This window comes from Somniosus microcephalus, chromosome 2 (genome assembly GCF_052327205.1).
Source record: "Somniosus microcephalus isolate GS21.2 chromosome 2, FLI_Smic_1.0, whole genome shotgun sequence".
Classification (NCBI taxonomy): Eukaryota; Metazoa; Chordata; class Chondrichthyes; order Squaliformes; family Somniosidae; genus Somniosus; species Somniosus microcephalus.
In genome coordinates this window covers 172,500,161-172,526,392 of record NC_140988.1, presented here as the reverse complement: position 1 = coordinate 172,526,392, position 26,232 = coordinate 172,500,161, and the positions used below count along the sequence as shown (strand labels likewise).

The 26,232-nt window shown below is 48.7% G+C and overlaps 1 protein-coding gene across 1 annotated transcript in view; it reads right to left on the bottom strand.

Moving 5' to 3' along the window:
- med28 (mediator complex subunit 28) overlaps positions 1 to 22,013 on the bottom strand; it is a 40,475-nt gene extending 18,462 nt beyond the window's left edge. Inside the window, exons 1-2 of the mRNA XM_085966738.1 lie at positions 21,798 to 22,013; positions 8,809 to 8,875 (exon numbers count right to left, since the gene is read on the bottom strand). Coding sequence (XP_085822864.1) covers positions 8,809 to 8,875; positions 21,798 to 21,983 — 253 coding nt within the window. The 5' untranslated portion in view covers positions 21,984 to 22,013. The remainder of the gene's footprint in view (positions 1 to 8,808; positions 8,876 to 21,797) is intronic.
- Between the last annotated feature and the right edge of the window lie 4,219 nt (positions 22,014 to 26,232).

Genomic DNA, 26,232 nt, shown 5'->3' with positions numbered 1-26,232 from the left:
CACCCAAGTCACCCCCTTGAAAAATTCAATCAAACTGGTCAGACACGATCTCCCCCTGACAAAGCCATGCTGACTATCCTTGATTAATCCTTGCCTCTCCAAGTGGAGACTAATTCTGTCCCTCAGAATTTTTTCCAATAATTTCCCTACCACTGATGTTAGGCTCACTGGCCTGTAATTCCCTGGTTTATCCCTACTACCCTTCTTGAACAATGATACTATGTTAGCTGTTCTCCAGTCCTCTGGCACCTCCCCTGTGGCCAGAGAGGTTCTGAAAATGTGTGTCAGAGCCTCTGCAATCTCCTCCCTTGCCTCACACATCTCGTCAGGCCTTGGGGATTTATCCACTTTTAAGCCCGCTAAAACCGCTAGTACTTCCTCCCTCTCAATACTAATTTGTTCAAGTATATCACAATCCCCCTGCCTGATTTCTATGCCTACATCACCCTTCTCCATAGTGAACACAGATGCAAAATATTCATTTAAAACCTCACCTACATCTTCTGGCTCTACACACAGATGGCCACTTTGGTCCCTAATGGACCCTACTTTTTCCCTGGTTTTCCTCTCGCCCTCACTATACTTATAAAACACCTTGGGATTTTCTTTTATTTTGCCCGCCAGTGTTTTTTCATGCCCCCTCTTCGCTCTCCTAATTTCTTTAAGTACCCCCCTGCACTTTCTATGCTCCTCTAGGGCTTCCACTGTTTTTACTCCTTTGTATCTGCCAAAAGCCTCCCTTGACCTTTACGAGAACATGTTAGAAACATAGAAGATAGGAGTAGGCCATTCGGCCCCTCGAGCCTGCTCCACCATTCAATGTGTTAATGCTGATCATCCAAATTCAGTACCCGGTCCCTGCTTTCTCCCCATACCCCTTGATCCCTTTAGCCTTAAGAAATATATCCAACTCCTTCTTGAATATATTTAATGAATTGGCCTCAACTGCCTTCTGTGGTAGAGAATTCCACAGGTTCACCACTCTCTCGGTGAAGAAATTCCTCCTCATTTCAGTCCTAAATGGCATACCCTTTATCCTTAGACTGTGACCCCTGGTTCTGGACTCCTCGACCATCGGGAACATCCTTCCTGCATCTAGTCTGTCCAGTCCTGTCAGAATTTTATAAGTTTCAATGAGATCCCCTCTCATTCTTCTAAACTCCAGCGAGTACAAGCCCAATCGACACAATCTCTCCTCATACGTCATTCCTGCCATCCCAGGTATCAGCCTGGTGAATCTTTGCTGCACTCCTTCCATGGCAAAAGCATCCTTCCTCAGATAAGGCGACCAAAACTGCACACAATACTCAAGGTGCGGTCTCACCAAGGCCCTGTACAACTGCAGCAAGACATCCTTGTTCCTGTACTCAAACCTTCTTGCTACGAAGGCCAACATACCATTTGCCTTCTTAACCGCCTGCTGCACCTGCATGCTTACACCTTCAGCGACTGGTGCACAAATCAAATCAAATCAACTTTTATTGTCATTGTTAGTGCACAAGTGTAGTACAACGAAATGTAGGCTTGCGGCTCCCGAGTGTGTACATTTGGATTAAGACATTTAAACATTCAACATACATTTGGCTTGTAGTATATTAACATAAATATGACCCTAATAAAGTGCATTGGCAGATGTGCAGGCTTTAGAGTTTATTTGTGGAGTTCAGTAGGATGACAGCCCTGGGAAAGCTGTTCCTAAATCTGGTCGTACGAGAACACCCAGGTCTCTTTGCACGTCCCCTTCTCCCAATCTATTGCCATTCAAATAATAATCTGCCTTCCTGTTTTTGTCACCAAAGTGGATAACCTCACATTTATCCACATTATAGTGCATTTGCCATGTTTCTGCCCAATTACCCAACTTGTCCAAATCGTACTGGAGTTTCACAACATCCTCCTCACAGCATACCCTCCCACCCAGCTTTGTGTCGTCTGCAAATTTGGAGATATTACATCCAATTCCCTCATCCAGATCATTAATATATATTGTGAACAGCTGGGGTCCTAGGACCGATCCTTGCGGTACCCCACTAGTCACTGCCTGCCACTCGGAAAACAACCCATTTATTCCAACTCTCTGCTTTCTATCTGCCAACCAGTTCTCTATCCAAGTCAATACAATAGAATCCCCCATCACTATTGCTCTCCCACTCTTTTTCCTCCCCTCCTGTGCAGCTGAGCCACTCGTAGTGCCACGGACCTGGCTCTTGTTGCATGCCCCTGAGAAACCATCTTCCCCATCAGTATCCAAAACGGAAAATCTGTTGGAGAGGGAGATGGACCCAGGGGACTCCTGCACTACCTTCCTAGTTCTTTTACTATGTCTGGCAGTCACCCATTTCCTGTGTGCCTGTGCACTCTTTACCTGCGGTGTGACCACTTCGTTAAACATACTATCCACGAAGGTCTCAGCTTCACGGATGCTCCACAGTGACTCCAGCCGCAGCTCCAGCTCCGAAACGTGGATTTCGAGTAGCTGCAGCTGGAGACACTTCCTGCACAGGTGTTCGCCCTGGACACCTAAAGTGTCGCTGACTTCCCACATAGCAAAGGAGGAGCGCTCCACGCTGCCGAGCTGCCCTGCCATGTCCTACCCTTAATTTACTCCCTTTACGTCCTTTAAATTAAAGAACATTAAATACACTAGGGACCTTACTTCCCTTTAAACACTACTTACTCTAAACTAGAGACCTTACTTTTACTTTAACGACTGGACTGTAGAAATACTCACCAGGTCCTACTTACCAATCAACTCCTTCCCTGGTTGTGACGTCACTTTAGCGGTTTTGCAGTTGTTGTTTGACTGCTCCCGCTCTCGGACTCTTTCCTTGGTGTAAAGTAAGAACCAATTCCTACAGGGTGAAAAGTTAGGAAAAACAAAGGCGAAGCAAGGGAGCTCCTCCTTCCACTCCTCACCTAACTCCCTGACTCGCCCAACTCGCAGCACTCTGTTCAAACCACGCTCAGTGCAAATCGCACTGCAAAACCTGTTTTTATAGGTCCTGAAACAAAGGAACTTGCTGGGTTCTGCTACAGAACCGGTTTAATCTAGTTTCCCTAGTTAACTGCCTTCTGTTGTTCTGAATTGTAGGCCTTGCATATCCCTTTATAACCCTGCTTAAAGCTGGGAAATTTAGATTTTAAACAGTAGACAGTCACAGTAAATGTGAAACAAAAGTTTGATTTTAGCAAACAGTTAAGACTCCCTGACTCACACAACTCGCAGCACTCTGTTTAAACCACACTTCTTTGAATACTGCCATGGGAGCTATTATTACCTTCCACCACAGATGGAGCCTTGGTTTAACATCTCATCCGAAAGAGCAAATAATCTAGGCTGACAATTCAGTGCAGTAGTGAGCACATCCAGCAACAGTACAGCACAGCCTCATTAAGTGTCAGACTAGATTATGTGCTCTATTGCACGAGTCTCGAGGCTGGGCTTGAACCATGCTATCTGACTCGAGGGAAGAATGCTACCACTGAGCCAAGGCTGTCATCACCCTGATAAAAGTTCCAGTTCTTTAATTGAAGAGAAATGACAAATCTACAGCAAGTAATACAAAAAAAAGCACAGTACAGAAGAGAGGAAGCAGAAAGGAAGACTGACAGAGACCAAAGGGAAACAGTAAAGGATTTTATAAACATACAAGTGAAAGAATGGATAAAGCAAGCTTAGGGCTAATAAGAGGTGAAAAAGGATAACCTTGTATGGAGGCGAAGGCACAAGAGAAATATTAAATGAGTACGATAGCAAAATACTGCAGATGTTGGAAATCCGAAATAACAACAGAAAATGCTGGAAAAACTCAGCAGGTCAGGCAACATCCGTGGAGAGAAATTTGAGTTGACTCAAATTTCTCTCCACGGATGTTGCCTGACCTGCTGAGTTTTTCCAGCATTTTCTGTTGTTATTTTTTATTAAATGAGTACTTTGCCTTGTTTTTTTTTTTAACAACAAAAGTGCAACAGTGGAATGAAATGATAAGTGGGGGAGGTGGAGCAATTGGATAGGATAACTATAGATAAGGAAGTAGCACTGAAAAAGCTGGAATTCAAAGTGGAAGAGGCACTGGACCTTGATGGCAGGCAGTTGAGAATGCTGAGGAAAGTCAGAGAAAATAGCAGAGGCCCTGACCACAATCTTAGATATGGAAAGACTGGGGTGAGGTTGTCAATGCAACACCTCGGTTTAAAAATGGAGAAAGAAGTAAACTGGTAACTATAGATCAGTCTGCCCAACATCAATACTGCGTTAGCACCTAGGGCCGTAATATGGGATTAAAGTACAGGAAACTTTGGTTTAATCGGAGGTTGTATGTCCGGAATACTCGATCTAACGGCAAAAATCAGGAGCCGTTTTCTGTAAGTTTTTTTTAGATCTTGTTCTTTTTTTTCCCCAGTCAGCCACTGCAAGGTCTGTAGCTATAGCAACAGCTTCAGCTAGAGATGCTTGCAGCTGCAGCCGATTCTTTAGAAGCTGTTGCTAAGCAACAGTGTTTGTTGTCAGAAACAGAGATGAAAACCTCCGTATGCTTCAACATTAACTGTGTGTGTCCGGCAGTTTTGATAGATCGGCAACACGCCGGTCCCGTCGGTGCCGGATATCACAGTTTCCTGTAATACTCACTTAGAAAGACATGGGTTTAATTACGGACAACCAACAGATGCGGGTAAAAGACAAGTCATATCTCATAAATGTAATAAGGTTCTTTGAGGAAATAATTGATAAAGAAAATGTAGTGAATATTCAGTAAGGTGCTATAAAGTAAGCTTGTTGATAAAATTAAGGTTTAGATAAATAAATCTTTAAAAGTCTCTAAGAAAAGGGTTAATCAGAATGATTTGAAGTCTGCTAATGTTATACTGCTATTGATTTTTCTTTACACTATTATCCTTTAGCTGTTAAATGAGGAAGCACAAGTCAATTTAGATGCAGTGACCACTGAACTGTTGAAATAAGACTGACCTTGAAGCAATGGTCAGTTTAGGCAATAAATATGATTGAAAGACATTCCAGTGATCTAATACAGGCAGAGAAGCTTCATCTGTTCATTCATTAGAAGGCCTTGAAGGGACAAGCTCATTAAAATTACAGAGTTGTCTTAGGTAATCCTATGAAACATGCAAATTGCCACATAGAAGGGGGTAAGGAAAAAGGTATAAAAAGTGGGTGTTGGAACACATATTTTACAATTCGATTAAGGTCTGATCAACCTGAAAAACCTGGCTCAGAATTGTAACGTGTTTGAATTCTCTGGCTAAAACTCGCAAGTTTGGCCTTAAGTGCTACCATTAAGTGTAAGTTTCATTATTATATGCTTAATAAATCTGTGACATCTAACATTTAATGTTGCTAACATATTATTTTGAACAGTAAATTATAAGTACAAGCAGGAACACCCACTCCTCAATCAAGTGTGAGGACAGTTGATTGAGATGTAAAAATATGAATGACATTCTAGGTTTTATAAATGGTGATATAGAATACAAAAACAAAGAGGTAATGCTAAAGCTGTACAAATCATTAGTTAGGCTGCAGTTAGAATATTGGGGGTAATTTTCAAATTTGTCACTTGCATGGTAACCTGTCATATTTCATGTCATATCTCCCTTTGCCAATCATTAGGTCACTGTTACCATCAAATAATAACTGTCCAAAAGTAGATGTTGGCCCCTGTATATGATTCTGAGTAGCATATTCAGCATTATGTTGCAAAAGGATCATTTAAGGTAATCGTTACAATAGATCATGCCATCTTTGTAACAATGCAAGAATGCTTTGAAAAGAGTTTCTTCCACAGAATGTAACACATTCGGGCAGATTTTGCAGTTGGTATCACGGCATACTCGAAGTACGCCGTCATACTGCCTTTGAAATTGACCACAAGTTCAGGATTTTTGCATTCTAAATTCCACCAGGACCACTCGGCTCCAGACCTCATTACAGCCTTGGTTCAGACATGCATAAAAGAGCTCAATTCCAGAGGGGAGGTGAGAGCAACTGTCCTTGACATCAAGGCAGCATTTGACCGAGTGTGGCATCAAGTGGCCCGAGTAAAATTGAGGTCAATGGGAATCAGGGGGAAAACTCTCCACTGGCTGGAGTCATACCGAGCACAAAGGAAGGTGGTGGTGGTTGTGGTTGTTGTAGAGGTCAATCATCTCAGCCCCAAGACATTGTTGCAGGAGTTCCACAGGGCAGTGTCCTCATCAATAATCTTCCCTCCATCATAACGTCAAAAGTCAGGATGTTCACTGATGATTGCAGTGTTCAATTCCATTTGCAACTCCTCAGATAATGAAGCAATCCATGCCTTCATGCAGCAAGACCTGGATGAGAGTCAGGCTTGTGCTGATAAGTGGCAAGTCACATCCTGGTGTCACCATTGACCAGAAATTTAACTGGACCAGCCACATAAATACTGTGGCTACAAGAGCAAGTCAGATGCTGGGTATTCTGCAGCAAGTGTCTCACCTCCTGACTTCCCAAAGCCTTTCCACCATCTACAAGGCACAGGTCAGGAGTATGAATGCTCTCCACTTGCCTGGATGAGTGCAGCTCCAACAACACTCAAAGAAGCTCGACACTATCCAGGGCAAAAAGAGTCCACTTGATTGGAACCCCATCTACCACCTTAAACATTCACTCTCTCTACCACCGGCGTACTGTGGCTGCAGTGTGTACCATCTACAAGATGCACTGCAGCAACTCGCCAAGGCTTCTTCGGCAGCACCTCCAAAACCCACAACCTCTGCCATCTAGAAGGACAAGGGCAGCAGGCGAAGGGAACACCATCACCTGCAAGTTCCCCTCCAAGTTACACACCATCCTGACTTGGAAATATATTGCCGTTCCTTCATCGTCGCTGGGTCAAAATCCTGGAACACTCTTCCTAACAGGACTGTGGGAGTACCTTCACCACACAGACTGCAGCGGTTCAAGGCAGCAGCTCAACACCACCTGCTCAAGGGCAATTTGGGATGGGCAATAAATGCTGGCCTTGCCAGTGACGTCCACATCCCAGGAACGAATAAAAAATTACCGGAGTCGTCATGATACTTAATCATTGCATTACCTGTACAAATCTAACTTTCCCCACACTATTTAAATCTAAAGCTTCAGTGGGTGACATCAAGTTGGCATGTGCGTTACTGTTTAAATCTTCGTTATGTTTCCATATTTCCAAATGCAGCAAAATTCACATCACGTCTGATCCTGATATCAGAGAATTGGTGGCATTGCAAATAATGGCCTCGCTTTCCTGTTATGTGCTATTATGGTTGCAAATAACATTTCAATTGCTGCCTACTGGATTTATTTATTAACGATGTACATTCACCTGTTTTCACTAATTATAGCAGTGCAAGTTACATTCATGCTCCGTTACAAAGAATTTGAGAATTCATATTTCAAATAAAAATATAGGAACTTTTAAAATTTGTGTCAGGGAAATGCTGATAAAGAAAATTTAAAGGCAAAGGTGTTGATATTGTCTGTGAAACATGATTGTGTAAAAGACTCAATAAAGAACAAAGGGTTTCTATACAGATATTGATTTTTGAAATGCAGTATGTTGGTATTTTGTCACAAGTATAGCAAAATGCTGATATATTAAACAAAACCAAGTACTCGTTTTGGTAACTGTGTAGTTCTACATATTTTGCCAACAATTCTATCTTCTCTATTTGTTTTCGTTTAATGCATTCAGTAACTGTCTCACAATGAAATATGTAACGTGAATGTTCTCTAAAATACTTGCATCTAAATTTATTAAGGAACAATATGTCGTTTAATTAAAAGTTGTTAAAATAATTCAAAAGTTGTTAAAATGATTCAAAATTCTTTAAAAGGTAATTTCATTGCTACAGGCTGAAAGAAGTTTCTGTGGGCGTGGTTTAATTTTGACAGACTTTGTGGTCGTGTCTTCGCTTACACATAGGCTGTACACTGCACTCCTGGTCTCTGATTTTTTTTAATTCATTCATGGGATGTGGGCATCGCTAGCAAGGCCAGCATTTATTGCCCATCCCTAGTTGCCCTCGAGAATGTGGTGGTGAGCCGCCATATTGAACTACTGCAGTCCGTGTGGTGAAGGTACTCCTACAGTGCTGTTAGGTAGGGAGTTCCAGGATTTTGACACATCGACGATGAAGGATCAGCGATATACTTCCAAGTCAGGATGGTGTGACTTGGAGGGGAACTTGGGAGTGGTGGTGTTCCCATGCGCCTGCTGCCCTTGTCCTTCTAGGTGGTAGAGGTCGTTGGGTTTGGGAGGTGCTGCTGAAGAAGCCCTGGCGAGTTGCTGCAGTGCATCTTGTAGATGGTACACACTGCAGCCACGGTACACTGGTGGTGGAGGGAGTGTATGTTTAAGGTGGTGGATGGGGTGCCAATCAAGCGGGCTGCTTTGTCCTGGATGGTGTCGAGCTTCTTGTGTTGTTGGAGCTGCACTCATCCAGGCAAGTGGGGCAATGCGCTGCGCACAACTCTGCAGCATTGAACAGCAAATCTATATGTGGGGCATCAAGCGCACAAAGCAAGTGCTATGCCACCGACTGCAATTTTTGGGCCTTTATATTAAGAGCTTTCATAATCAATCCAACTGCTGCATCTCAGGTCTGAATACAAGTTATTTTTAAAAATAACATGCCTTGATTCAAACACAGAATTTAACACACATCCCTTAAACTATGCAAAGTAACACCTATGAAGTGCATAGACAAGTCTAATTTTGTTAACTGAACAAAAGATTCATGTTGTGCAAACATATTTTATATTACATGCATTCTTTCAGGGAGTCTCACCTGTTCGAATTTCTTCTTGATCAGTACCATTCACATAGTCTTGACTGACCAGTGATGCAAAGCATGCCTACAAGAAATTCACAATTAATGCTTCCAATTTTCCAACATTTAGTCAACAGAAACAATCTAATGGAAGGGTACTTTTATATCCGATTACAACTGCAGTCATCAGACTCAAGGAGTCTGCGGAAATCAAGCAACAAAAGGCGTCAGGAAATATTTGTAAACTAGATTACTGAATACATCAGCAGTAGATCATTTAATAGATATGTTAGAACAGCAGCCAGCGGACACTTGGAAGTGTGACAAAATTGGCAAATGAAGTTCAACACAGATAAATGTGAGGTATTACATTTTGGCAGGAAGAATAGGGAGGTAATTTATTACTTGTAGGGTGCGAGTCTAGGTGGGGTAAAAGAACAAAGGGATCTCCGAGTACAGATACACAAATCACAAAGTTGCGACACAGGTTAGCAAGGCCATAAAAAAATCAAACCAAGCACTAGCGTTTATTTCTAGAGGTATAGAATTGAAAAGTAGGGAAGTTATGCTAAACCTGTATCGAACCTGAGTTAGATCACACTTAAGAGTACTGCGTACAGTTCTGGTCGCCATATTATAAAAAGGATAGAGAGGCACTGGAGAGGATGCAGAGATCTACAAGGATGATACCAGAAATGCGAGGCTATACATATCAGGAAAAGATGAACAGGCTGGGTCTCTTTTCCCTTGAAAAAAGGCTGAGGGGTGACCCAAGAGGTCTTTAAAATTATGAAAGGTTTTGAGAGTGGATAGAGAGAATGCTTCTACTTGTGGGGAAGAGCATAACTAGAGGCCATCAATATAAGATAGTTGTCAAGAAATCCAACAGGGAATTCAGAAGGAACTTCTTTAGATTATCTGGTCATTATCACATTGCTGTTTGTGGGAGCTTGCTGTGCACAAATTGGCTGCTGCGTTTCCCACATGACAACAGTGACTACACTCCAAAAGTACTTCATTGGCTGTAAAGCACTTTGAGACGTCCGGTGGTCGTGAAAGACGCTATATAAATGCAAGTCTTTCTTTCTTTACCCAAAGAGTGGTGAGAATGTGGAACTCGCTACCTCAGGGACTTGAAGTAAATAGTATAGATGCATGTAAGGGGAGGCTAGACAAGCATATGAGGGAGAAGGGAATAGAGGGTTATGTTGGTAGATTTAGATGAAGAAAGATGGGAGGAGGCTCGAGTGGAGCATAAATGACGGCATGGACTGGTTGGGCCGAATGGCCTGTTTCTGTGCCATATATCCGATGTAAAAAAAAATCTGGACCTGTAAAGAAGCAGATGGAATCAACAAGGAATTCTTCCAGGTTTTAAATCCAATATGTACTGGGTAGCCTAGACTTCAAGCAGAAAGCAACAAAACTGGCCGAAGACAGTGCATAGATAAAAGAATCTGAGAGTTTAGATAATGAATAAAAGAACATAGTAATACAGCATTGAATTATACAACATAAAAACAGGCCATTCGGCCCAACAGGTCTATGCTGATGTTTATGCGCCACATGAGCCTCCTCCCACCTTGCTTCATCTTTCCCGATAAACATACCTTTCTTTTCCGTTCTCCCTCATGTACTTGTCTAGCCTCCCCTTAAATGCATCTATGCTAATCTCCTCAACCACTTCATGTGGTAGTGAGTTCCACATTCTTACAACTGAGTACAGAAGTTTCTCCTGAATTCCTTATTGGATTTATTAGTGATTATCTTATATTCATGACCCCTAGTTTTGGACTCCCCCACAAGTGGAAACATCTTTTCTACATCTACCCTTATCAAACTCCTTCATAATTTTAAAAGACCTCTCTCAGTGTCACCTTTCAGTCTTCGCGTTTCTAGAGAAAAGAGCCCCAGCCTGTTCATTCTTTCCTAATAGTTATATCCTCTCAGTTCTTGTATCATCCTTGTAAATCTATTTTGCACTTCGCCAATGCTTCTATATCCTTTTTGTAATATGGAGACTAGAACTGAGCACAGCGCAGTTCGTTCGCCATTGAAAGCAAACTCAGGATGTCTGGTACCTCCTCTGACCACGGTCCATACCCACATCCTGCTCCTGACATCCGATACCTTGGATTTTATCAACGCTCTGCATACCCAAGTCAAGAACATACACAATGTATCCTATACCAGGGGTCTGCAGCCCCATTTCAAGGGCTCCGCCAAGGGGTATGGGATTAAAAAGAAATCAGAATTAAAAAAAGAAGAAAAAAGTCACGTAATGTTGGGATCGAGTTGAGCAAACTGGCAGCTCTGGTTCCGACTCAGACCTCGGTTTTCCCCCTCCCAAACATCCGTGCGAGGATGGCGATAGCTGCCACTGAGCCCAGGTCCCCTCGCTGAGAAGGGAGAGGGGCAGCGGTCGCTGGTCACTAAGCACAGATCCCCCGGCTCGAGCTCTCCATTCTCCACTCTCCTCTCACCAGGTACGCACGCGCATACATCGGTTCCATTGAAGATTTGATTTTTTTGGTCCTATTTTTGTTATTCGTGCGGTCGTGATTGCCAATCAAACGACAATGAGGCAAGAAAATAGGCAGCAGCTACGAGGAGGAAAGGGGCTGCTGGGAGTCGCTGTTATCATGGAGGAAGAAGAGCGGAATATGTCAACATTAGGATTGATACTTATTACCAGCAAAAACTGAGAGTTTGCAAACTCCTTTAAATATTCTGCACTGTCTAATATTTCCCCCCATTTTCTCTCCTGCTGTCTTCAAAGTGTTGACTCACACTAGTATACGTAGTTACAAGGGTGCTGGCTGCCCTTTGGTGCCTAGCCTCATTCATTCGTCACCTGCGAGCCGATACCGAGTGTTAGCAGTCTTGCTCTACCAAGGAGGGAATCACGAGAAGACCTGATTGCTCACACCCAATGTTGGCCTCCAGCTAGGATTTCAACCTTCCAGGATTGTCCTGGAGTCACCAGGAACAAACCATTAATCTAGTAAGTGCGAGCAATTTGGGAGAAAAATCATACGGGTTTTAAAAATTGTGATTTTTCATTTTTATTGTACACTTTTGTTTATTAGTTATAAAAATATTGGAGATAGGGAGGGGAAAAAGACTTGACTGACAATCAAGCAGAGAACCGGGACCGGCTGATGTGCCAAGAGGTCAGTGAGGGAGTTGGGGATTGAGGAGAAAAGAGGGAGACTGGGGGTCAGGTGATTGGGGCTCAGGTGGAGGGAAAGCGGGAGTGTGATGGGTGCGAGGACCAGTATTTTCTGCAGTGCTGGGATAGCAGCAGCAGTTACATGCTGAGTGGGAGCAGCACCGAGAGAATTTTTAGCAGAAAAAATACTCATGTTGTTACAGGGGGTCTATGGAATTTTGTTAACACAGCAGGGGGTGGAGGGGGGGGGGGGGGCCTCAGAAGCAAAAAAGGTCGAGAACCCCTGCCCTATACAAGATCAGTAACTACTATATACACCAGAGTCAATGCCTGCTCACTACCTAATACTCAACAAACTGCCACAATGCAACCCATATGCGAGGATTCAATTAGTGCCCACCGAGTATCCACCTAATCAAAATTCAATCAATGCGTGTTACACACCCAACTTAAGATACAATCAATACCCAGCACCTAGAATCAGCAGAGGAGGTGACCATTTAGCCCATCGCATTTGTGAAAGAGATTACTGATTCTCTTTACCACTGTAAAGTTTCTGTTGTCTCTAACTTTGTTCTTTTAGCAATTTTAAATTTATGACCTCTAGTTACTGACTAACCAAACCCTGGAAACAAATTTTCTTCATCTGCTTTATCAAAGTTCTATAATTTTGAACATTTAAATGAGTTCCCCACTTAATCTTCTCTATCCTACTCTTTTCAGAGCCCCACTTTTTAATGTCTCTTCAATAACTCTCTTCATTTCATGGCCTTGATACTGTTCCTAAATTATGGGTGCCCAATACAGCGTACCAGGTGCCTCCCCCTGACCCCAGTGCCTCCCCTCTTAGAAACATAGAATGATAAAGCACAGAAGGAGGCCATTCGACCCATTGTGCCTGTGCCAGCTCTTTGGTAGAGCTATCCAATTAATCCCACTCCCCTGCTCTTTCCCCATAGCCCTGTAAATATTTTCCCCCTTCAAATATTTATCCAATTCTCTTTTGAATGTTACAATTGAATTTTCAGGCAGTGCATTCCATCGCTGTGTAAAAAAATGTTTCAAGTCCCCTTTGGTTCTTTTGCCAATCACCTTAAATCCGTGTCCTCTGGTTACCGACTCTTCTGCCACTGGAAACAGTTTCTTATTTACTCTATCAAAACCGTTCATGATTTTGAACAAATCTCTTCACCTTTTCTACTCTAAGGAGAACAACCCCATCTTCTGGAGTCTCTCCACATAAATGAAGTCCCTCACCCCTGGTACCATTCTAGTAAATCTCTTCTGCACCCTCTCCAAGGCCTTGACATCCTTCTTAAACTGTGGTGCCCAAAATTGAACACAATACTCCAGCTGAGGCCTTACATATGTTTTATTAATGTTTAGCATAATTTCCTTGCTTTTGTACTCTATTCCTCTATTAATTAAGCCAAGAATCAAATATGCTTTTTTAACAGCTTTCTCAACTTGTCCTGCCACATTCATTTGTGTATGTACACCCCCAGGTCTCTCTGTTCCTGCACCCCTTTTAAAATTGTACCATTTAGTTCATATTGCCTCTCCTCATTCTTCCTACCAAAATGTATGACTTCACATTTCTCTGCATTAAATTTCATGTCTGTCTGTCCATTTTATGTCCTCCTGAAGTCTATTACTATCCTCCTCATTGTTTACTACATTTCTGAGTTTCATACCATCTGCAAACTTTGAAATGATGCCTTGTATACCCAAGTCCAGGTCATGAATATATATTAAAGAGCAGTGGTCGCAACACGCACCCCTGGGGAACACGGTATACTTCCCTCCAGTCTGGAAAAAACACCATTTACCACTACTCTCTGCTTTCTGTCCCTTAGCCAATTTTGTATCAATGCTGCACTGTCCCTTTAATCCCATGGGTTTTAATTTTGCGTACTAGTCTATTATGTGGTACTTTGTCAAACTCCTTTTGAAAGTCCATATACACAACATCAACCACACTACCCTCATCAACCCTCTCCGTTACTTCATCAAAGAACTCGATCAAGTTAGTCAAACATGATTTTCCTTGTATCCAAACCATCTCCACTTTGAAGGGCTTCCATTGCTCAATTACTATTTTACCAACCAATTTTTGATTCCAATCCATCTGGGTCAGATCCCTTTTCAACTCACTGAAATTAGCCCTCCTCCATTTAAGTATTTTTACACTTGATTGTACCATGTTCTTTTCTACAACTATTCTAAACCTGATGATATTATGATCATGGTTCCCCAGATTCTCTCCCACTGAAACATGCTCTACTTGCCCCGCTTCATTTCCCAGAACTAAATCCAGCACTGCTTCCTTTCTCATTGGGCTGGTAAAATAATGATTGAGAAATTCCAGGAATTCTGGAAATCCTCCACCTTTGCCCTTTAAACTAAGTAGTCTCTGTACTTGGCCCCTCAACTACATCATTCCTCTCGAGTGCCATATTAGTTCTCCCAACCTCAGCCCTGACCCCAGCACTGCCCACCCCCCTGACCCTAACGTATAACTAAATTTTAAAAACTAAACTTAATTTAATAAACTAAACAAGGTAAATACAGTAATTTGATAAACACTAAACTAATTAATTAAATTAATTAAATAATGGGATAACAGCACGGTGGCATAGTGGTTAGCACTGTTGCCTCACAGCGCCAGGGACCCGGGTTCAAATCCAGCCTCGGGTGACTGTCTGTGTGGAGTTTGCACATTCTCCCCGTGTTTGCGTGGGTTTCCTCCGGGTGCTCCGGTTTCCTCCCACAGTCCAAAGATGTGCGGGTTAGGTTGATTGGCCATGATAAAAAAAATTGGCCCTTAGTGTTAGGGGGGATTAAATACGTGGGGTTACGGGGATAGGGCTTGGGTGGGATGGCTGTCGGTGTAGGGACCGGGTGCTAGGGTTTGGATGATCAGCCATGATCATATTGAATGGCGGAGCAGGCTCGAAGGGCTGAATGGCCTACTCCTGCTCCTATCTTCTATGTTTCGATGTAACAGGAGATGTGTTGTTGCTGCAATATGTGGGAGCTTGTGGACATTTTTGTCCAAGGTGACTACATCTGTGGTAAGTGTCGGCGGCTCGAGGAACTTCGGCTCCGAGTTGAGGAGCTGGAGTCCGAGCTGCAGACATTGCGAGACACCAGGAAGGGAGAACGTTACCTGGACCTTTTGCTCCAGGAGGCAGCCACACCCCTTAGATTAAATACTTGAATTGACACGTGGTCAGGGACAGGAGGGTGTGACTGCGAGTGAGGCAGGTACAGGGATCCAGGAGGTAGTATTGCAGGAGCCTCAGTCCCTACACTTGTCCGATAGATTCGAAGTTCTTGCAACCCTTGTGGACAAGTGCGGGGACTGTGGGGAGGACGAGCAAACTGACCACGGCACCGTGGTACAGGAAGCCGTTCAAGTGGGGGCTGTAAAAAGGAAATTGGTTGTATTAGGCGACAGTATAATGAGGGGAATAGACACTGTTCTCTGTAGCCAGGAGCGTGAGTCCCGAAGGCTATGTTGTCTACCCGGTGCCAGGGTAATGGACATCTCCTCCAGGCTGCAGAAGAACTTGGAGCGGGAGGGGGAGGAGCCAGTTGTCATGGTCCACGTATGTACCAACGACATAGGTAGGACAAGGAAAGAGGTTCTGCTGAGAGTTTGAGCAGCTAGGGACTATATTAAAAAGCAGAACCACAAAGGTCATAATCTCTGGATTATTACCAGAGCCACAAGCAAATTGGCATAGGGTCAACAGGATTAGGGAGATGAATGCGTGGCTCAAAGATTGGTGTGGGAGAAGTGGGTTTCGATTAGTGGGGCACTGGCACCAGTACTGGGGAAAGAAAGCTGTTCCGTTGGGACAGATTACATCTGAACCATGCTGGGACCAGAGTTCCAGCGAATTGAATAACTAGGGAGGTAGATAGGGCTTTAAACTAAATAAGGGTTTTGGGGGGGGGGGGGAAGGTCCCATTGGGGAGAAATCTAGAATGCTAAAGAGAAAAAACAAGGAAGCAGTGCAGGAAAATTGTGTCAGGAAGGGACAGAGCATACAAACAAAAGAGTGCACTAACAAATAGGGTCTGGGTAAGAAAAAATGGTAAGACAAATAGGGCCATAGTACAAAAAATGATAAGATGTCTAAAAATGTTAAAAAGACAAATCTAAAGGCACTGTATCTGAATGCACGAAGCATTCGGAATAAGGTAAACGTATTAACAGTGCAAATAGATAGAGACATGGCTGCAGGGTGGCCAAGGCTGGGAGCTGAATATCCAAGGATATTCGATATTTAGGAAGGACAGGCAAAAAGGAAAAGGAGGTGGGGTGGCGCTGTTAGTAAAGGATGAAATCAGAGCAATAGTGAGAAAGGATATTGGCTCAGAAAATAAAGATGTCGAACCAGTCTGGGTGGAGCTAAGAAGCACCAAGGGGCAGAAAACATTGGTGGGAGTTGTCAATAGGCCTCCAAACAGTACTGGTAATGTAGGGGATGGCATCAAACCGGAAATTAGAGATGCATGTAGCAAGGGTACTACAGTAATCATGGGTGACTTTAATCTACATATAGACTGGCCAAACCAAATTAACAATAATACTGTGGAGGGTGAATTCCTGGAGTTTGTACGAGATGGTTTTTTAAACCAGTATGTTGAGGAGCAGACTAGGGAACAGGCTATCCTAGATTGGGTATTATGCAATGAGAAGGGGTTAATTAATAATCTTCTTGTGCGTGGTCCTTTAGGGAAGAGTGACCATAACATGATAGAATTCTTCATTAAAGTGGAAAGTGAAGAAGTCCAATCCGATACTGAGGATTGGGAGCGGTTTAGAGTTCAGCAAAAAAGGACCAAGAGATTGATTAAAAGGGGAAAAATAGAGTGAGAGTAAACTTGCAACGAACATAAAAGCTGATTGTAAAAACTTCTACAAGTATGTAAAAAGAAAAAGATTAGTGAAGACAAATGTAGGTCCCTTACAGTCAGAAACAGGAGAAATAATAATGGGGAACAAGGAAATGGCGGTGCAATTAAGCAAATACTTTGGTTCTGTCTTCACGGAAGAGGACACAAATAACTTCCCAGAAATGCTAGGGAACCAAAGGTCTAGTGAGAAGGAGGAATTAAACGAAACTGGTATTAGTAAAAAAAAAAGTGCTGGAGAAATTAATGGGACTGAAAGCCAATAAATCCCCAGGGCCTGATAATCCGCATCCCAGAGTACTAAAAGAGGTAGCCATGGAAATAGTGGATGCATTGGTTGTCATCCTCCAAAATTCTATAGATTATGGAACAGTTGACACTTAGAAAATATCAACGGGATTAGGCAAAGTCAACATGGATTTATAAAAGGGAAATTGAGTTTGACAAACCTACTGGAGTTTTTTGAGGATGTAACTGGTAGAATACATAAAGGAGAACCAGTGGATTTGTTGTATTTGGAATTTCAGAAGGCCTTTAATAAAGTCCAACATAAGAGGTTAGTGTGCAAAATTAAAGCACATGGGATTGGGGGTAATATACTGGCATGGATTGAAAATTGGTTAACAGATAGGAAACAGAGTAGGAATAAATGGGTCTTTTTCGGGGTGGCAGCCGGTGACTAGTGGGGAACCACAGGGATCAGTGCTTGGGCCCCAGCTATTCACAATATATGTCAATGATTTGGATGAGGGTAAAATGTACTATTTCCAAGTTCGCTGACGACACAAACTACGTGGGATTGTGAGTTGTGAGGAGGAGGCTTCAAGGCGATTTAGACAAGTTGAGTGAGTGGGCAAATATATGGCAGATGCAATATAACGTGGATAAATGGGAAGTTATCTACTTCGGTTGGAAAAACAGAAAGGTTGAGTATTATTTAAATAGTGATTGATTGGGAAATGTTGATGTACAGAGGGACCTGGGTGTCTTTGTACACCAGTCACTGAAAGCAAACATGCATGTGCAGCAAGCAGTCAGGATGGGAAATAGTATGTTGGCCTTCATTGCAAAAGGATTTGAGTACAGGAGCAAGGATGTCTTACTACAGTTGTACAGGGCCTTGGTGAGACCACACCTGGAGTACTGTGTGCAATTTTGGTCTCCTTACCCAAGAAAGGGTATACTTGCCATAGAGGGAGTGCAGTGAAGGTTCACCAAACTGATTTCTGGGATGGCAGGACTGTCCTATGAGGAGAGATTGGGTCGACTATGCCTGTATTCACTGGAGTTTAGAAGAATGTGAGGGGATCTCACTGAAACGTATAAAATTGACAGGGCTAGACAGACTGGATGCAAGGAGGATGTTTGCCCTGGCTGGGAGGTCTAGAACGAGGGGTCACAATCTCAGGACATGGGGTATGACATTTAGGACTGAGATGAGGAGAAATGTCTTCACTCAGAGGGTGGTGAACCTGTGGAATTCCCTACCACAGAAGGCTGTGGAGGCCAAGTCACTGAATATATTTAAGTAGATAGATTTCTAGACACAAAAGGCATCAACGGGTATGGGGACAGAGCAGGAATATGATATCGAGATAGAGGATCAGCCATGATCATATTGAATGGCGGAGTAGGGTCGAAGGGCCTACTCCTATTTTTCTACGACCCTCCCCACTTCCACCACCCAGCCCCTTCCCCACTAACTCACCCGAACCGCTGAACGCCCTGACCCCACCAACCTGCCCCTCTCCTCCCCTTCACCCTGCCCCCCGCGCTCCCCTTTCGCCCTGCCGCTCCCCTTTCGCCCTGCCGCCCCCCCCTTTCGCACCCCCCTCCCCTTTCACCCCCCCTCGCCCCCCGCCCCCCCCGCTCCCCTTTCGACCCCCGCTCCCCTTTCGCCCGCCCGCTCCCCTTTCGCCCCCCGCCCGACTCCCCTTTCGCCCCCCGCCCGCCTCCCGCCTCCCCTTTCACCCCCCGCCCGCCTCCCCTTTCGCCCCCCGCCCGACTCCCCTTTCGCCCCCCGCCCGACTCCCCTTTCGCCCCCCCGCCCGACTCCCCTTTCGCCCCCCCGCTCTCCCCCTGCCCCCCCCGCGCCCCTCTCCTCCTGCCCCGCGCCCCTCTCCTCCTGCCCCCCCCGCGCCCCTCTCCTCCTGCCCCCCCCGCGCCCCTCTCCTCCTGCCCCCCCCCCCGCCCCTCTCCTCCTGCCCCCCCCGCGCCCCTCTCCTCCTGCCCCGCCCCCGCGCCCCTCTCCTCCTTGCCCCCCCCCGCGCCCCTCTCCTCCTGCCCCCCCCCGCGCCCCTCTCCTCCTGCCGCCCCCCCCCGCGCCCCTCTCCTCCTGCCCCCCCGCGCCCCTCTCCTCCTGCCCACCCCGCGCCCCTCTCCTCCTGCCCCCCCCGCGCCCCTCTCCTCCTGCCCCCCCCGCGCCCCTCTCCTCCTGCCCACCCCGCGCCCCTCTCCTCCTGCCCCCCCCGCGCCCCTCTCCTCCTGCCCCCCCGCGCCCCTCTCCTCCTGCCCCCCCCGCGCCCCTCTCCTCCTGCCCCGCCCCCCCCGCGCCCCTCTCCTCCTGCCCCGCCCCCCCCGCGCCCCTCTCCTCCTGCCCCGCCCCGCCCCGCGCCCCTCTCCTCCTGCACCCCCCCCGCACCCCTCTCCTCCTGCCCCCCCCCGCGCCCCTCTCCTCCTGCCCCCCCCGCGCCCCTCTCCTCCTGCCCCCCCCGCGCCCCTCTCCTCCTGCCTCCCCCCCGCACCCCTCTCCTCCTGCCCCCCCCGCACCCCTCTCCTCCTGCCCCCCCCCTCCTCCTGCCCCCCCCGCGCCCCTCTCCTCCTGCCCCCCCGCGCCCCTCTCCTCCTGCCCCACCCCCCCCGCGCCCCTCTCCTCCTGCCCCCCCCGCGCCCCTCTCCTCCTGCCCCCCCCCGCGCCCCTCTCCTCCTGCCCCCCCCGCGCCCCTCTCCTCCTGCCCCGCGCCCCTCTCCTCCTGCCCCCCCCGCGCCCCTCTCCCCCGGCGCCCCTCTCCTCCTGCCCCCCCCCCCGCGCCCCTCTCCTCCTGCCCCCCCGCGCCCCTCTCCTCCTGCACCCCCCCCGCGCCCCTCTCCTCCTGCCGCACCCCCCCGCGCCCCTCTCCTCCTGCCGCCCCCCCCCGCGCCCCTCTCCTCCTGCCACCCCCCCCGCGCCCCTCTCCTCCTGCCCCCCCCGCGCCCCTCTCCTCCTGCCCCCCCCGCGCCCCTCTCCTCCTGCCCCCCCCGCGCTCCTCTCCTCCTGCCCCCCCGCGCCCCTCTCCTCCTGTCCCTCCCCCGCCCCTCTCCTCCTGCCCCCCCCGCGCCCCCCTCCTCTCGCCCCTCTCCTCCTGCCCCCCCCCCGCGCCCCTCTCCTGTCCCTCCCCCGCCCCTCTCCTCCTGCCCCCCCCGCGCCCCCCTCCTCTCGCCCCCCCCGCGCCCCCCTCCTCTCGCGCCCCCTCCCCCCGCGCCCCCCTCCCCTCGCGCCCCCCCCCCCGCGCCCCCCTCCTCTCGCCCCCCGCGCCCCCCTCCTCTCGCCCCCGCGCCCCCCCTCCTCTCGCCCCCCTCCTCTCGCCCGCGCCCCCCTCCTCTCGCCCCCCCCGCGCCCCCTCCTCTCGCCCCCCCCGCGCCCCCCTCCTCTCGCCCGCGCCCCCCTCCTCTCGCCCCGCCCCCCTCCTCTCGCCCCCCCCCGCGCCCCCTCCTCTCGCCCCCCCCGCGCCCCCCTCCTCTCGCGCCCCCTCCCCCCGGCGCCCCCCTCCTCTCGCCCCCCGCGCCCCCCTCCTCTCGCCCCCGCGCCCCCCCTCCTCTCGCCCCCGCGCCCCCCCTCCTCTCGCCCCCCTCCTCTCGCCCGCGCCCCCCTCCTCTCGCCCCCCCCCGCGCCCCCTCCTCTCGCCCACCCCCCGCGCCCCCCTCCTCTCGCCCCCCCCCCGCGCCCCCCTCCTCTCGCCCCCCCCCCCCGCGCCCCCCTCCTCTCGCCCCCCCCCCGCGCCCCCCTCCTTTCGCCCCCCCCCCCGCGCCCCCCTCCTCTCGCCCCCCCCCCGCGCCCCCCTCCTCTCGCCCGCGCCCCCATCGCGCCCCCCTCCTCTCGCCCGCGCCCCCCCGCGCCCCCCTCCTCTCGCCCGCGCCCCCCCCGCGCCCCCCTCCTCTCGCCCCCGCGCCCCCTCCTCTCGCCCGCGCCCCCCTCCTCTCGCGCCCCCCTCCTCTCGCCGCGCCCCCCTCTCCTCTCGCCCCTCTCCTCTCCTCCTGCCCCCCCACTCCCCTTCCCCCATACTTGCCCCCCCACTCCCCTTCCCCCATACTTGCCCCCCCACTCCCCTTCCCCCATACTTGCCCCCCCACTCCCCTTCCCCCATACTTGCCCCCCCACTCCCCTTCCCCCATACTTGCCCCCCCACTCCCCTTCCCCCATACTTGCCCCCCCACTCCCCTTCCCCCATACTTGCCCCCCCACTCCCCTTCCCCCATACTTGCCCCCCCACTCCCCTTCCCCCATACTTGCCCCCCCACTCCCCTTCCCCCATACTTGCCCCCCCACTCCCCTTCCCCCATACTTGCCCCCCCACTCCCCTTCCCCCATACTTGCCCCCCCACTCCCCTTCCCCCATACTTGCCCCCCCACTCCCCTTCCCCCATACTTGCCCCCCCACTCCCCTTCCCCCATACTTGCCCCCCCACTCCCCTTCCCCCATACTTGCCCCCCCACTCCCCTTCCCCCATACTTGCCCCCCCACTCCCCTTCCCCCATACTTGCCCCCCCACTCCCCTTCCCCCATACTTGCCCCCCCACTCCCCTTCCCCCATACTTGCCCCCCCACTCCCCTTCCCCCATACTTGCCCCCCCACTCCCCTTCCCCCATACTTGCCCCTTCCGCCCCCTCTCTCCTCTGCTCCCTCCTCTTCAGTCGGTCGCTGCCATTACCTCAAATGAAGCCTCGAGCTCGTCCACCAGGGTGCTGGGAGGCCGAGGCGGGGCTGCGGTGGGGCCGAGGCTGGGCCCGGCGGCTGCGGGGGGCCCGGCTCCAGGCCCGGCCCCGGGAGGCGGAGGCGGGGGCGGCGGCGGATTCTGCGGCGGGTGCGGGAACATCCCCGAGAGCGCGGCGGCCATCTTGTTAGCCTCACTGCGCAGGCGCGGCCCGTTGCAGCCGGTGGCTGTATTTGCTCCAAATTACTCATCATGTGGAAAATACTGCTCAGCTTCAGCATATAATTCATAACGTTTCAAAAAAAGATATTACTTACAAGCATATGAATTTACTCATTGCAACTTTTCAATGAGAAACTCGTTTTCAAAGGCTCTTGCTTTAGGATGAAAATGCCAGCAGTGCTTTTATCCTAGTGACATATTGTACAACTAACACAACTAGAAGTTCCAATGTGATTAACATTATTACACTGTGCGTTGGTTTAATCTCATTTTCATGAACATAGTAGTCCTTTATTCTGAATGGTGGCAAAACCTTCCCATTTCATCTACTTTTTCTGCGGGTAGAGCAGTTAGGCTTTAAACTAAAAAGGAGGGAGGGGTCAGGTAAGGGGAAAAGTCAAGGCAATGCAGCAGTGTGGCGATTTGGGTAATGATAAGCATTACCCAAATCGCCTACTCATTTCTCTTATCTGGAAGGAGGAGAGCATGCCAGGGGATCTCAGAAGCCGTAATTGTGAGCATCTTCAAGAAAGGTGACAAGTCCGATTGCGGTAATTACAGAGGAGTTTCCCTGCTATCTGCCACAGGGAAAGTCATCGCAAGAATCCTCCTCAAACGCCTTTTCCCAGTGGCCGAAGAGCTCCTCCCAGAGTCGCAATGCAGATTCTGCCCACTAAGGGGCACAATGGACATGATCTTCACCACACGTCAACTACAAGAGAAATGCAGGGAACAGCACCAACCACTATACATGGCCTTCTTTGATCTCACAAAGGCCTTCGACACTGTCAACCGTGAGGGATTATGGAGTGTCCTCCTCAAATTCGGCTGCCCTCAAAAGTTTGTCACTATCCTCCGCCTGCTTCACGACGACATGCAAGCCGTGATCCTGACCAACGGTTCCACCACAGACCCAATTCACGTACAAACCGGGGTCAAGCAAGGCTGTGTCATCGCACCAACGCTCTTCTCAATCTTCCTTGCTGCAATGCTCCATCTCACCCTCAGTAAGCTCCCCACTGGAGTGGAGCTAATTTACAGAACAGACGGGAAAGTGTTCAACCTCCGTCGCCTCCAGTCCAGATCCAAGGTCATCCCATCCTTTGTCGTCGAATTACAGTATGCAGACGATGCTTGCGTCTGCGCTCACTCAGAGGTCGAACTCCAAACCATCGTAAACACCTTCACCGAAGCATACGAGAGCATAGGCCTTACACTAAACATCCGTAAGACAAAGGTCCTCTACCAACCTGCCCCTGCCACACAGTGCTGCCACCCGATTATCAAAATCCACGACAAGGCCTTAGACAACGTGGACCACTTTCCATACCTCGGAGGCCTACTGTCAACAAGGGCAGACGTCGACGATGAAGTCCAACACCGCCTTCAGTGTGCCAGTGCAGCCTTCGGTCGCCTGAGGAAGAGAGTGTTTGAAGACCAGGACCTCAAACCCGGCACTAAGCTCATGGTCTACAGGGCAGCAGTGATACCTGCCCTGCTGTATGCCTCAGAGACATGGACCATGTACAGCAGGCACCTCAGAGCACTGGAGAGGTACCACCAACGCTGCCTCCGCAAGATCCTGCAAATCCAATGTCAGTGTTCTTGCTCAGGCCAACATCCCCAGCATCGAAGCTCTGACCACGCTCAATCAGCTCCGATGGACGGGTCACATTGTCCGTATGCCCGATACGAGACGGAGCTCCGGCACGGCAAGAGAGCCCCAGGTGGGCAGAGGAAACGTTTCAAGGACACCCTCAAAGCCTCCTTGAAAAAGTGTAACATCCCCACCAACACCTGGGAATCCCTGGCCCAAGACCGCACAAAGTGGAGGAGAAGCATCCAGGAAGGCTCCGAACACCTCGAGTCTCTTCGCCAGGAGCAAGCAGAAGCCAAGCGCAGGCAGCGCAAGGAGCGCACGTCAACCCAACCCAAGATGTTCTTGCCATAGAAGGAGTTCAGCGAAGATTCACCAGGCTGATACCTGGGATGGCAGGAATGACGTATGAGGAGAGATTGGGTCGATTGGACTTGTACTCGCTGGAGTTTAGAAGAATGAGAGGTGATCTCATTGAAACTTATAAAATTCTGACAGGACTGGACAGACTAAATGCAGGAAGGATGTTCCCGATGGTCGGGGAGTCCAGAACCAGGGGACACAGTCTAAGGATAAAGAGTAGGCCATTTAAGACAGAAATTAGGAGGAATTTCTTCACCCAGAGAGTGGTGAACCTGTGGAACTCTCTACCACAGAAGGCAGTGGAGGCCAGTTCATTAAACATATTCAAGAAGGAGTTGGATATATTTCTTAAGGCTAAAGAGATCAAGGGGTATGGGGAGAAAGCAGGGACCGGGTACTGAATTTGGATGATCAGTCATGATCGCATTGAATGGCGGAGCAGGCTCGAGGGGCCGAATGGCCTACTCCTGCTCCTACCTTCTATGTTTCTATTTGACATAAAAGGTTGCCACCTAAGATAAGGGCTCATGGGGTTGGGGGTAATATAGTTGCATGGATAGAGGATTGGTTAATGGATAGAAAACAGAGAGTAGGGATAAATGGGTCATTTTCCAGTTGGCAGGCTGTAACAAGTGGGGTACCGCAAGGATCAGTGCTTGGGCGTTAGCTATTTACAATCTATATGAATTACTTAGATGATGGGACCAAGTGCATTGTATCCAAATTTGCTGATGATACAAAGCTAGGTGGGAGGTAAGCTCTGAGGAGGACACAGAGCCTGCCAAGGGATATAGACAAACCTGACAAAGTGAGTTGGCAGTAAGGTGGCAGATAGAGTATAATGTGAGGTTATTCACTTTGGTAGGAAGAATAGAAAAACAGAATATTTTTTAAATGATCAGAAACTATTAAATATTGGTGTTCAAAGAGATTTAGGTGCCCTTGTACAGGAAACGTAGAAAGATAGCATGCAGGTACAGCAATCAATTAGGAAGGCAAATGGCATGTTGTCCTTTATTGCAAGGGGGTTGGAGTACAAGAGTAAAGAAGTCTTACTACAATTGTACAGGGCTTTGGTGAGACCCTATCTGGAGTACTGTGCACAGTTTTGGTCACCTTATCTGAGGAAGGACATACATGGCTTAGAGGCAGTGCAACGAAGGTTCACTAGATTGACCCCTGAGATGAGAGGGTTGCCCTATGAGTAGCGATTGAGTAGATTGGGCCTGTACGCTCTGGAGTTTAGAAGAATGAGAGGTGATCTCATTGAAACATATAAGATTCTGAGTGGGATTGACAGGGTAGACGCTGAGAGGTTGTTTCCCCTGGCTGGTGTAAGATTCGCAAAATGTCTGCATTTCCCCGAAGGCTGTTATTAATAAACGGGACCCTGCGTGGACATTTTAAATCAAAAAGGGTACCCAAGATGGCGTCTGTGCCTCGTGGCAGAAAGCCTGTGGGATTTTAAAATGGATTCTGCAACGCAGGCAGCTTGGAGAAATCGAAACCAAAGCTGCAGTGTCTGCGAAGAGAAACTTTGTATTTTGAAACCAGACAGGACTCTGAATTATGCATTAGACCGAATTGCAGACAAAATCTAAATTCAGTTTAGGCCTATAGTTAAGGCCATCAAACAGTCTACATATATAATCGGAAACAGATTAACACAGCCATCGAGGCTGGACAAGCCCATCAAGGAACTTTCATGACAATACAAGTCAATTATCGGGCCGGTAGATGTGATTACCGGCCATCTAAAAACAGTTAGCATGGATTGCTACCATTATTTAAACTAGCCCGCCAAAAATAAAACAAAGAACTAACCTGATTTGGCGCGCAGGTAAGGGTTTTCGACGAAGGTATAATTGAAGGCCCCGGGTAGCATTGAGAGGTAGATCGTCAGGTGTGTTCGTTGGTTGGTGTGCTTGGTGCTGCTCTTCGGCTCCTCGCCCTCGTGGCTGCCGCTCTCTCCCCGTCCCGCGCTTACCCCCTGGCCTTTGCCCGTGCCCTTTTCCCACTCCATCTGGAATGGCCCCGGCACCGGGTCGGGTGGACACGGACAATTCAGGCCAGGCGAGGCGGGACGCAACGAGGGGAGGAGGGAAGACCACCGGAGGGAAGGCCACCTGAGGAAGACCGGCTGAAGAAGACCAACTGAGGAGACGAACTGAGGGGAGGCTTCGAATTATCTGCACACCAACTCAAACTGGCGGCTATCGACGAAGAATCATCCCTGCAAGGTAAAGTACA